General features: G+C 55.4%; 1 protein-coding gene across 1 annotated transcript in view; it reads right to left on the bottom strand.

Annotated features, from left to right (window-relative positions):
• Positions 1–3,067: 3,067 nt before the first annotated feature.
• LOC309543671 (maestro heat-like repeat-containing protein family member 1) overlaps positions 3,068–12,291 on the bottom strand; it is a gene marked incomplete at its 5' end in the record, with an annotated part of 136,785 nt that continues 127,561 nt past the window's right edge. The window contains one exon of the mRNA XM_082276123.1: positions 3,068–3,429. Coding sequence (XP_082132249.1) covers positions 3,344–3,429 — 86 coding nt within the window. The remainder of the gene's footprint in view (positions 3,430–12,291) is intronic.

The following is a 12,291-nucleotide window of genomic DNA, read 5'->3' as shown; positions in this document are numbered from 1 at the left end:
GTCCCCTAAATAGGACACAGAATGGGTTCTGACACTGGCCTGGTCCCCTAAATAGGACACAGAATGGGTTCTGACACGGACCTGGTCCCCTAAATAGGACACAGAATGGGTTCTGACACTGGCCTGGTCCCCTAAATAGGACACAGAATGGGTCCTGACACTGGCCTGGTCCCCTAAATAGGACACAGAATGGGTCCTGACACGGGCCTGGTCCCCTAAATAGGACACAGAATGGGTTCTGACACTGGCCTGGTCCCCTAAATAGGACACAGAATGGGTCCTGACACGGGCCTGGTCCCCTAAATAGGACACAGAATGGGTTCTGACACTGGCCTGGTCCCCTAAATAGGACACAGAATGGGTTCTGACACGGGCCTGGTCCCCTAAATAGGACACAGAATGGGTTCTGACACTGGCCTGGTCCCCTAAATAGGACACAGAATGGGTCCTGACACGGGCCTGGTCCCCTAAATAGGACACAGAATGGGTCCTGACACGGGCCTGGTCCCCTAAATAGGACACAGAATGGGTCCTGACACGGGCCTGGTCCCCTAAATAGGACACAGAATGGGTTCTGACACTGGCCTGGTCCATTAAATAGGACACAGAATGGGTCCTGACACTGGCCTGGTCCCCTAAATAGGACACAGAATGGGTCCTGACACTGGCCTGGTCCCCTAAATAGGACACAGAATGGGTCCTGACACTGGCCTGGTCCCCTAAATAGGACACAGAATGGGTTCTGACACTGGCCTGGTCCCCTAAATAGGACACAGAATGGGTTCTGACACGGGCCTGGTCCCCTAAATAGGACACAGAATGGGTTCTGACACTGGCCTGGTCCCCTAAATAGGACACAGAATGGGTTCTGACACGGGCCTGGTCCCCTAAATAGGACACAGAATGGGTTCTGACACTGGCCTGGTCCCCTAAATAGGACACAGAATGGGTTCTGACACGGGCCTGGTCCCCTAAATAGGACACAGAATGGGTCCTGACACGGGCCTGGTCCCCTAAATAGGACTCTTAGTGGACAAATTATCCGAGGATCGGATCGATTCCTTCCAGAAGATTACATGTGAAACATGAACCACCACCACCATCAATTGTACAGTGCAGAGCTTGACTGTAGTTCTCTTCCTGATGAAGTGGGGTTGGACCAGTGAAACGCGTCGAGATTACAGCAAGCAATTCATCGCCCCCGTGTGGCGGAGATGAGGAGTGAGGATACAGAATACAATCCCAGGCATTGCAGTATTGTTATGCATTGTTCTTTGTTTTAATGTGATTTATGTCTTTTTAACATTTGTAGAATAAATGATGGACTTTTTACACCTTCACACCCCTCTGTTCTTTAGCTATAGCTCCAACCAAAAGGGTAAGTTCCGCTTCCCCCCCCTCCACATTTAGCATGTAAGCACTCCCCTCCCCCCTCCACATTTGGCATGTAATATTTAATTTGCGGGGGTACCTAGTTTTGAGAGGTACCCGCTCCCACTTCCACTCGGATTACAAGGGCGATCCAATTTCTCTCCCCCTCCCTCCCTGCACTCTTCTGGGACAGGTCACAGCCCAAACATTCAGCAGGCGCAGCGTGACTCGGGCATGCGCACCCTGCTGTGAAGCTGCAAGCTGAGAAGAGGGGTAAAAGCAACAGTTCGGGCGAGCGCACCGCTGGATCCCGGGATGGGCGAGGGCACCGCTGGATCCCGGGACGGGCGAGCGCACCGCTGGATCCCGGGACGGGCGAGCGCACCGCTGGATCCCGGGACGGGCGAGGGCACCGCTGGATCCCGAGACGGGCGAGCGCACCGCTGGATCCCGGGACGGGCGAGGGCACCGCTGGATCCCGAGACGGGCGAGCGCACCGCTGGATCCCGGGACGGGCGAGTGCACCGCTGGATCCCGGGACGGGCGAGCGCACCGCTGGATCCCGGGACGGGCGAGCGCACCGCTCGACACTGGGGCATATACATGGATAAGTGGCAGATACACTTTTTGTAGCTGACTTTCAATAAACACAAAAACAACTGGAACACCACTTTAGGCTCCGAGGGGCGGAGTGAAACAGGTTGGGGCGTGGCCAGGCAGTGGGTCGTCATGGCTGTGCCTGCAGTAATCTGTGAGCAGAGTATCGCGGAGGACGGAAAATAAAAGACACGGAAACCATTGAAAAATAATCTCATCTTATTCCCAGAACCTCTTACATCATCATCCAGTGCATATAAAAGTCCAGTGACTGCAAATATACATACATTCTAATATAAACCCCACCACCAAGGAAGACCCCCATATAAATAAAGAGAAAAGTGATGACCAGTTGTGCCTCGTTGTAGACCATCCCTGAGAATCCCACCCATGACCAGGAACAGAGCTCCACCCATAACCAGGAACAGGGCTCCACCCATGACCAGGAACAGGGCTCCACCCAGGAACAGAGCTCCATCCATTACCAGGAACAGAGCTCCACCCATGACCAGGAACAGAGCTTCACCCATGACCAGGAACAGAGCTCCACCCATGACCAGGAACAGAGCTCCACCCATGACCAGGAACAGAGCTCCATCCATGACCAGGAACAGTGCTCCACCCATGACCAGGAACAGTGCTCCACCCATGACCAGGAACAGAGCTTCACCCATGACCAGGAACAGAGCTCCACCCATGACCAGGAACAGAGCTTCACCCATGACCAGGAACAGATCTCCACCCAGGAACAGGGCTCTACCCATGACCAGGAACAGAGCTCCACCCATGACCAGGAACAGAGCTCCACCCATGACCAGGAACAGAGCTTCACCCATGACCAGGAACAGATCTCCACCCACGACCAAAAAAGGGCTCCACCCATGACCAGGAAAAGAGCTCCACCCATGACCAGGAACAGATCTCCACCCATGACCAGGAACAGGGCTCTACCCATGACCAGGAAAAGGGCTCTACCCATGACCAGGAAAAGAGCTCCACCCACAACCAAAAAAGGGCTCCACCCATGACCAGGAAAAGAGCTCCACCCACGACCAGGAAAAGAGCTCCACCCACGACCAAAAAAGGGCTCCACCCATGACCAGGAAAAGAGCTCCACCCATGACCAGGAAAAGAGCTCCACCCATGACCAGGAAAAGAGCTCCACCATGGTTCCCATCCTTCAGGTCTGGTTATAGCAGAAGTCTGGTCTGGACAGTCCCGAGTGTCTCCCGGACTTGTGCTGGTTTCCAGATTCCACCGTCTCCGTATCCCGCGTCTGACCCTCTGAAGGAATGGATGACATCATGGAGGACAATGAGAGTGATGTGGGATTGGACGAGCTGGTGACATCGGGAGCGCTGTAGCGTAACAGAAATCAGACAAACTTGACCAGGCGGCCCATGGTCTCCGATGCTTTGACCCGCACAGCCGGAACCGGATCCTTCAGAAGGATGATCAGCGCTGGAGAGAGAAACAGAGATGAGTGAATCAGAACTGCGCTGGACCTCATCAATAACATCAGAATAAAGAACCAAAAATATCCGACAGAAATCTACGGCCATTACCAGGAGATCAATAAACTCTCATCTTACTTACAGTATGAAATACGGGGACATTTTCTTTTTTTTTTTTTATTGGTAAATGGCACAGGGCATAATACACAGAGCGCTGGGCACAGGACTGCATAATAGACAGAGCGCTGGGCACAGGACTATATAATACACAGAGCGCTGGGCACAGGACTGCATAATACACAGAGCGCTGAGCACAGGACTGCATAATACACAGAGCGCTGGGCACAGGACTGCATAATACACAGAGCGCTGGGCACAGGACTACATAATACACAGAGCGCTGGGCACAGGACTACATAATACACAGAGCTCTGAGCACAGGATTACATAATACACAGAGCGCTGGGCACAGGACTACATAATACACAGAGCGCTGGGCACAGGACTACATAATACACAGAGCGCTGGGCACAGGACTACATAATACACAGAGCTCTGAGCACAGGACTACATAATACACAGAGCGCTGGGCACAGGACTGCATAATACACAGAGTGCTGGGTACAGGACTACATAATACACAGAGCGCTGGGCACAGGACTACATAATACACAGAGCGCTGAGCACAGGACTACATAATACACAGAGCTCTGAGCACAGGACTACATAATACACAGAGCGCTGAGCACAGGACTACATAATACACAGAGCGCTGGGCACAGGACTACATAATACACAGAGCGCTGAGCACAGGACTACATAATACACAGAGCGCTGGGCACAGGACTACATAATACACAGAGCGCTGAGCACAGGATTACATAATACACAGAGCGCTGGGCACAGGACTGCATAATACACAGAGCGCTGGGCACAGGACTGCATAATACACAGAGCGCTGGGCACAGGACTACATAATACACAGAGCGCTGGGCACAGGACTGCATAATACACAGAGCGCTGGGCACAGGATTACATAATACACAGCGCTGGACACAGGACTACATAATACACAGAGCGCTGAGCACAGGACTACATAATACACAGAGCGCTGGGCACAGGACTACATAATACACAGAGCGCTGGGCACAGGACTGCATAATACACAGAGCGCTGGGCACAGGACTGCATAATACACAGAGCGCTGGGCACAGGATTACATAATACACAGAGTGCTGGGCACAGGACTGCATAATACACAGAGCGCTGGGCACAGGACTGCATAATACACAGAGCGCTGGGCACAGGATTACATAATACACAGAGCGCTGGGCACAGGACTGCATAATACACAGAGCGCTGGGCACAGGACTGCATAATACACAGAGCACTGGGTACAGGATTACATAATACACAGAGTGCTGGGCACAGGACTGCATAATACACAGAGCGCTGGGCACAGGATTACATAATACACAGAGCGCTGGGCACAGGACTACATAATACACAGAGCGCTGGGCACAGGATTACATAATACACAGAGTGCTGGGTACAGGACTACATAATACACAGAGCTCTGAGCACAGGACTACATAACACACAGAGCTCTGAGCACAGGACTACATAACACACAGAGCGCTGGGCACAGGACTGCATAATACACAGAGCGCTGGGCACAGGACTACATAATACACAGAGTGCTGGGTACAGGACTACATAATACACAGAGCGCTGGGCACAGGACTGCATAATACACAGAACGCTGGGCACAGGACTGCATAATACACAGAGCGCTGGGCACAGGACTGCATAATACACAGAACGCTGGGCACAGGACTGCATAATACACAGAGCGCTGGGCACAGGATTACATAATACACAGAGCGCTGGGCACAGGACTACATAATACACAGAGCGCTGGGCACAGGACTACATAATACACAGAGCGCTGGGCACAGGAGTACATAATACACAGAGCACTGGGCACAGGACTACATCATACACAGCCACCTCTTAGCCCCTCCCCCACAACAGCTCCTCCCCCCCATCTATTCCTCTCCAGGTCTCAGCCCTCCACACAGTCAATGTTTGCTCTGCCCCTCCTCCACTGAACAGCAACGGGAGCGGCAGTGAGATTGTCCAGCAGGGGGTGACTGCATCTGAACCACCAGGCAGCAAGGGATGCCCGGTCTACATTAATCCGGCCCTGAATCCGGGGACAAAACCGGGGACAGACTTGGACCGGGAACACAGTCCTCAATCCGGGGACAGTCCTCAATCCGGGGACACTGTCCTCAATCCGGGAACACTGTCCTCAATCCGGGGACAGTCCTCAATCCGGGGACAGTGTCCTCAATCCGGGGACAGTGTCCTCAATCTGGGCAGAGTCCTCAATCCGGGAACACTGTCCTCAATCCGGGGACAGTGTCCTCAATCCGGGGACAGTGTCCTCAATCTGGGGAGAGTCCTCAATCCGGGAACACTGTCCTCAATCCGGGGACAGTGTCCTCAATCTGGGGAGAGTCCTCAATCCGGGGACAGTGTCCTCAATCCGGGGACAGTGTCCTCAATCTGGGGAGAGTCCTCAATCCGGGGACAGTGTCCTCAATCCGGGGACAGTGTCCTCAATCCGGGGACAGTGTCCTCAATCCGGGGACAGTCCTCAATCCGGGGACAGTGTCCTCAATCCGGGGACAGTGTCCTCAATCCGGGGACAGTGTCCTCAATCTGGGGAGAGTCCTCAATCCGGGGACAGTGTCCTCAATCCGGGGACAGTGTCCTCAATCCGGGGACAGTGTCCTCAATCCGGGGACAGTGTCCTCAATCCGGGGACAGTCCTCAATCCGGGGACAGTGTCCTCAATCCGGGGACAGTGTCCTCAATCTGGGGAGAGTCCTCAATCCGGGGACAGTGTCCTCAATCCGGGGACAGTGTCCTCAATCTGGGCAGAGTCCTCAATCCGGGGACAGTCCTCAATCCGGGGACAGTGTCCTCAATCCGGGGACAGTCCTCAATCCGGGGACAGTGTCCTCAATCCGGGGACAGTGTCCTCAATCTGGGCAGAGTCCTCAATCCGGGAACACTGTCCTCAATCCGGGGACAGTGTCCTCAATCTGGGGAGAGTCCTCAATCCGGGGACAGTGTCCTCAATCTGGGGACAGTGTCCTCAATCTGGGGAGAGTCCTCAATCCGGGAACACTGTCCTCAATCCGGGGACAGTGTCCTCAATCTGGGGAGAGTCCTCAATCCGGGGACAGTGTCCTCAATCCGGGGACAGTGTCCTCAATCCGGGGACAGTGTCCTCAATCCGGGGACAGTCCTCAATCCGGGGACAGTGTCCTCAATCCGGGGACAGTGTCCTCAATCTGGGGAGAGTCCTCAATCCGGGGACAGTGTCCTCAATCCGGGGACAGTGTCCTCAATCCGGGGACAGTGTCCTCAATCCGGGGACAGTGTCCTCAATCCGGGGACAGTGTCCTTAATCCGGGGACAGTGTCCTCAATCCGGGGACAGTGTCCTCAATCCGGGGACAGTGTCCTCAATCTGGGCAGAGTCCTCAATCCGGGGACAGTCCTCAATCCGGGGACAGTCCTCAATCCGGGGACAGTCCTCAATCCGGGGACGTCTGGTCACCCTAATGCCTAGAAGAAGACCTGCATTGTAATGTCTTCAGCAAGGCCCGGGCAGAGATAATAGAGCGGCCGCTCATGGTGAATCTTTACCCTGAATGGCCTTACAGCCCAGGCTTCACCCCGACTCTGGACCTGAGAGTCCTCCATGACCAAATAACACCGAACACTCCGGTCTGGAAATCACCCGCCGGACCCCGAAGGTCAGATTGCTGGGTGCGAGGAAACGCCAATCCGGTGCCCGGCTATACAGAGACCACATTAGGCAGAGATGTCAGGGAGGAATGACCACAATGTGAGGGGCCAGAAAAACTTTGGGGTGCAGAAAAGGAGCCCTGGGCATGCTGGGTAAAGGAGGAGTTATATGGAGGAGTGCCTCCCATTTTTCTGTTTGCCAGTGTCCTCACCTCCTGTAGTTGGCAGTATAACCCGAGCTACGTCTGACTCTGGTGGACTTTCTTCTAAATGAGTGAGAGGGCTGAAAAGAATGAATCAGCTGGGAGGGGGGGGGGTGGGGGAGGGGGGGAGACCATCATAGATCTCCTCTCCTGGCTGATCCCTACTTCAGTGCTTGTAAAGAACGGAGCTTGGAAAGTCAGAGTTTCTGTATGCATGGAATACTGTCTGTGTTCCTCACAGTAACCAATCAGATTCTCCCCAATAGGTATCTAGTTATAGAGAATCGGAGGAGAATTCCGGTTGCCGGGGGCGACACTTCCATAGTTCAGCAATAATGAAGGAAGATACCAGTAGCTGGAGGTTCATTTCACATCGGGAGAGCGGCAAATGCAGGGTGGCGGATCTATGGTGCAGGGAAGGATGGCGGTTCTATGGTGCAGGGAAGGATGGCAGTTCTATGGTGTAGGGAAGGATGGCGGATCTATGGTGCAGGGAAGGATGGCGGATCTATGGTGCAGGGAAGGATGGCGGTTCTATGGCGCAGGGTGGCTGTTCTTTGATGCAGGGAAGGATGGCGGTTCTATGGTGCAGGGAAGGATGGCAGTTCTATGGTGTAGGGAAGGATGGCGGATCTATGGTGCAGGGAAGGATGGCGGATCTATGGTGCAGGGAAGGATGGCGGTTCTATGGCGCAGGGTGGCTGTTCTTTGATGCAGGGAAGGATGGCGGTTCTATGGTGTAGGGAAGGATGGCGGATCTATGGTGCAGGGAAGGATGGCGGTTCTATGGCGCAGGGTGGCTGTTCTTTGATGCAGGGAAGGATGGCGGTTCTATGGTGTAGGGAAGGATGGCGGATCTATGGTGCAGGGAAGGATGGCGGATCTATGGTGCAGGGAAGGATGGCGGTTCTATGGCGCAGGGTGGCTGTTCTTTGATGCAGGGAAGGATGGCGGTTCTATGGTGCAGGGAAGGATGGCGGATCTATGGTGCAGGGAAGGATGGCGGTTCTATGGTGCAGGGAAGGATGGCGGATCTATGGTGCAGGGAAGGATGGCGGTTCTATGGTGCAGGGAAGGATGGCGGTTCTATGGCGCAGAGAAGGATGGCAGATCTATGGTGCAGGGAAGGATGGCGGTTCTATGGTGCAGGGAAGGATGGCGGTTCTATGGCGCAGAGAAGGATGGCAGATCTATGGCGCAGAGAAGGATGGCGGTTCTATGGTGCAGGGAAGGATGGCGGATCTATGGCGCAGAGAAGGATGGCGGTTCTATGGTGCAGGGAAGGATGGCGGTTCTATGGCGCAGAGAAGGATGGCGGTTCTATGGTGCAGGGAAGGATGGCGGTTCTATGGCGCAGGGAAGGGTGGCGGTTCTATGGCGCAGAGAAGGATGGCGGTTCTATGGCGCAGGGAAGGGTGGCGGTTCTATGGCGCAGGGAAGGGTGGCGGTTCTATGGCGCAGAGAAGGATGGCGGTTCTATGGCGCAGGGAAGGGTGGCGGTTCTATGGCGCAGGGAAGGGTGGCGGTTCTATGGTGCAGGGAAGGATGGCGGTTCTATGGTGCAGGGAAGGATGGCAGTTCTATGGTGTAGGGAAGGATGGCGGATCTATGGTGCAGGGAAGGATGGCGGATCTATGGTGCAGGGAAGGATGGCGGTTCTATGGCGCAGGGTGGCTGTTCTTTGATGCAGGGAAGGATGGCGGTTCTATGGTGTAGGGAAGGATGGCGGATCTATGGTGCAGGGAAGGATGGCGGTTCTATGGCGCAGGGTGGCTGTTCTTTGATGCAGGGAAGGATGGCGGTTCTATGGTGTAGGGAAGGATGGCGGATCTATGGTGCAGGGAAGGATGGCGGATCTATGGTGCAGGGAAGGATGGCGGTTCTATGGCGCAGGGTGGCTGTTCTTTGATGCAGGGAAGGATGGCGGTTCTATGGTGCAGGGAAGGATGGCGGATCTATGGTGCAGGGAAGGATGGCGGTTCTATGGTGCAGGGAAGGATGGCGGATCTATGGTGCAGGGAAGGATGGCGGTTCTATGGTGCAGGGAAGGATGGCGGTTCTATGGCGCAGAGAAGGATGGCAGATCTATGGTGCAGGGAAGGATGGCGGTTCTATGGTGCAGGGAAGGATGGCGGTTCTATGGCGCAGAGAAGGATGGCAGATCTATGGCGCAGAGAAGGATGGCGGTTCTATGGTGCAGGGAAGGATGGCGGATCTATGGCGCAGAGAAGGATGGCGGTTCTATGGTGCAGGGAAGGATGGCGGTTCTATGGCGCAGAGAAGGATGGCGGTTCTATGGTGCAGGGAAGGATGGCGGTTCTATGGCGCAGGGAAGGGTGGCGGTTCTATGGCGCAGAGAAGGATGGCGGTTCTATGGCGCAGGGAAGGGTGGCGGTTCTATGGCGCAGGGAAGGGTGGCGGTTCTATGGCGCAGAGAAGGATGGCGGTTCTATGGCGCAGGGAAGGGTGGCGGTTCTATGGCGCAGGGAAGGGTGGCGGTTCTATGGTGCAGGGAAGGATGGCGGTTCTATGGTGCAGGGAAGGATGGCGGTTCTATGGCGCAGGGAAGGGTGGCGGTTCTATGGCGCAGGGAAGGGTGGCGGTTCTATGGCGCAGGGAAGGATGGCGGTTCTATGGCGCAGAGAAGGATGGCGGTTCTATGGCGCAGAGAAGGATGGCGGTTCTATGGTGCAGGGAAGGATGGCGGTTCTATGGCGCAGGGAAGGGTGGCGGTTCTATGGCGCAGAGAAGGATGGCGGTTCTATGGCGCAGGGAAGGGTGGCGGTTCTATGGCGCAGGGAAGGGTGGCGGTTCTATGGCGCAGGGAAGGGTGGCGGATCTATGGTGCAGGGAAGGGTGGCGGATCTATGGTGCAGGGAAGGGTGGCGGTTCTTTGATGCAGGGAAGGATGGCGGTTCTATGGTGCAGGGAAGGATGGCGGTTCTATGGCGCAGGGTGGCTGTTCTTTGATGCAGGGAAGGATGGCGGTTCTATGGTGCAGGGAAGGATGGCGGATCTATGGTGCAGGGAAGGATGGCGGTTCTATGGTGCAGGGAAGGATGGCGGATCTATGGTGCAGGGAAGGATGGCGGATCTATGGTGCAGGGAAGGATGGCGGTTCTATGGCGCAGAGAAGGATGGCAGATCTATGGTGCAGGGAAGGATGGCGGTTCTATGGTGCAGGGAAGGATGGCGGTTCTATGGCGCAGAGAAGGATGGCAGATCTATGGCGCAGAGAAGGATGGCGGTTCTATGGTGCAGGGAAGGATGGCGGATCTATGGCGCAGAGAAGGATGGCGGTTCTATGGTGCAGGGAAGGATGGCGGTTCTATGGCGCAGAGAAGGATGGCGGTTCTATGGTGCAGGGAAGGATGGCGGTTCTATGGTGCAGGGAAGGATGGCGGTTCTATGGCGCAGGGAAGGGTGGCGGTTCTATGGCGCAGGGAAGGGTGGCGGTTCTATGGCGCAGGGAAGGATGGCGGTTCTATGGCGCAGAGAAGGATGGCGGTTCTATGGCGCAGAGAAGGATGGCGGTTCTATGGTGCAGGGAAGGATGGCGGTTCTATGGCGCAGGGAAGGGTGGCGGTTCTATGGCGCAGAGAAGGATGGCGGTTCTATGGTGCAGGGAAGGATGGCGGTTCTATGGCGCAGAGAAGGATGGCGGTTCTATGGTGCAGGGAAGGATGGCGGTTCTATGGTGCAGGGAAGGATGGCGGTTCTATGGCGCAGGGAAGGGTGGCGGTTCTATGGCGCAGGGAAGGGTGGCGGTTCTATGGCGCAGGGAAGGGTGGCGGATCTATGGTGCAGGGAAGGGTGGCGGATCTATGGTGCAGGGAAGGGTGGCGGTTCTTTGATGCAGGGAAGGATGGCGGTTCTATGGTGCAGGGAAGGATGGCGGTTCTATGGTGCAGGGAAGGATGGCGGTTCTATGGGGCAGGGAAGGATGGCGGTTCTATGGTGCAGGGAAGGATGGCGGTTCTATGGTGCAGGGAAGGATGGCAGATCTATGGTGCAGGGAAGGATGGCGGTTCTATGGTGCAGGGAAGGATGGCGGTTCTATGGCGCAGAGAAGGATGGCAGATCTATGGTGCAGGGAAGGATGGCGGTTCTATGGTGCAGGGAAGGATGGCGGTTCTATGGTGCAGGGAAGGATGGCGGTTCTATGGCGCAGAGAAGGATGGCGGATCTATGGTGCAGGGAAGGATGGCGGTTCTATGGTGCAGGGAAGGATGGCGGATCTATGGCGCAGGGTGGCTGTTCTTTGATGCAGGGAAGGATGGCGGTTCTATGGTGCAGGGAAGGATGGCAGTTCTATGGTGTAGGGAAGGATGGCGGATCTATGGTGCAGGGAAGGATGGCGGATCTATGGTGCAGGGAAGGATGGCGGTTCTATGGCGCAGGGTGGCTGTTCTTTGATGCAGGGAAGGATGGCGGTTCTATGGTGCAGGGAAGGATGGCAGTTCTATGGTGTAGGGAAGGATGGCGGATCTATGGTGCAGGGAAGGATGGCGGATCTATGGTGCAGGGAAGGATGGCGGTTCTATGGCGCAGGGTGGCTGTTCTTTGATGCAGGGAAGGATGGCGGTTCTATGGTGTAGGGAAGGATGGCGGATCTATGGTGCAGGGAAGGATGGCGGATCTATGGTGCAGGGAAGGATGGCGGTTCTATGGCGCAGGGTGGCTGTTCTTTGATGCAGGGAAGGATGGCGGTTCTATGGTGCAGGGAAGGATGGCGGATCTATGGTGCAGGGAAGGATGGCGGTTCTATGGTGCAGGGAAGGATGGCGGATCTATGGTGCAGGGAAGGATGGCGGTTCTATGGTGCAGGGAAGGATGGCGGTT

This window comes from Pelophylax lessonae, assembly GCF_965119305.1.
Source record: "Pelophylax lessonae genome assembly, contig: HAP1_SCAFFOLD_291, whole genome shotgun sequence".
Classification (NCBI taxonomy): Eukaryota; Metazoa; Chordata; class Amphibia; order Anura; family Ranidae; genus Pelophylax; species Pelophylax lessonae.
This window is presented reverse-complemented; position numbering and strand designations above follow the sequence as displayed.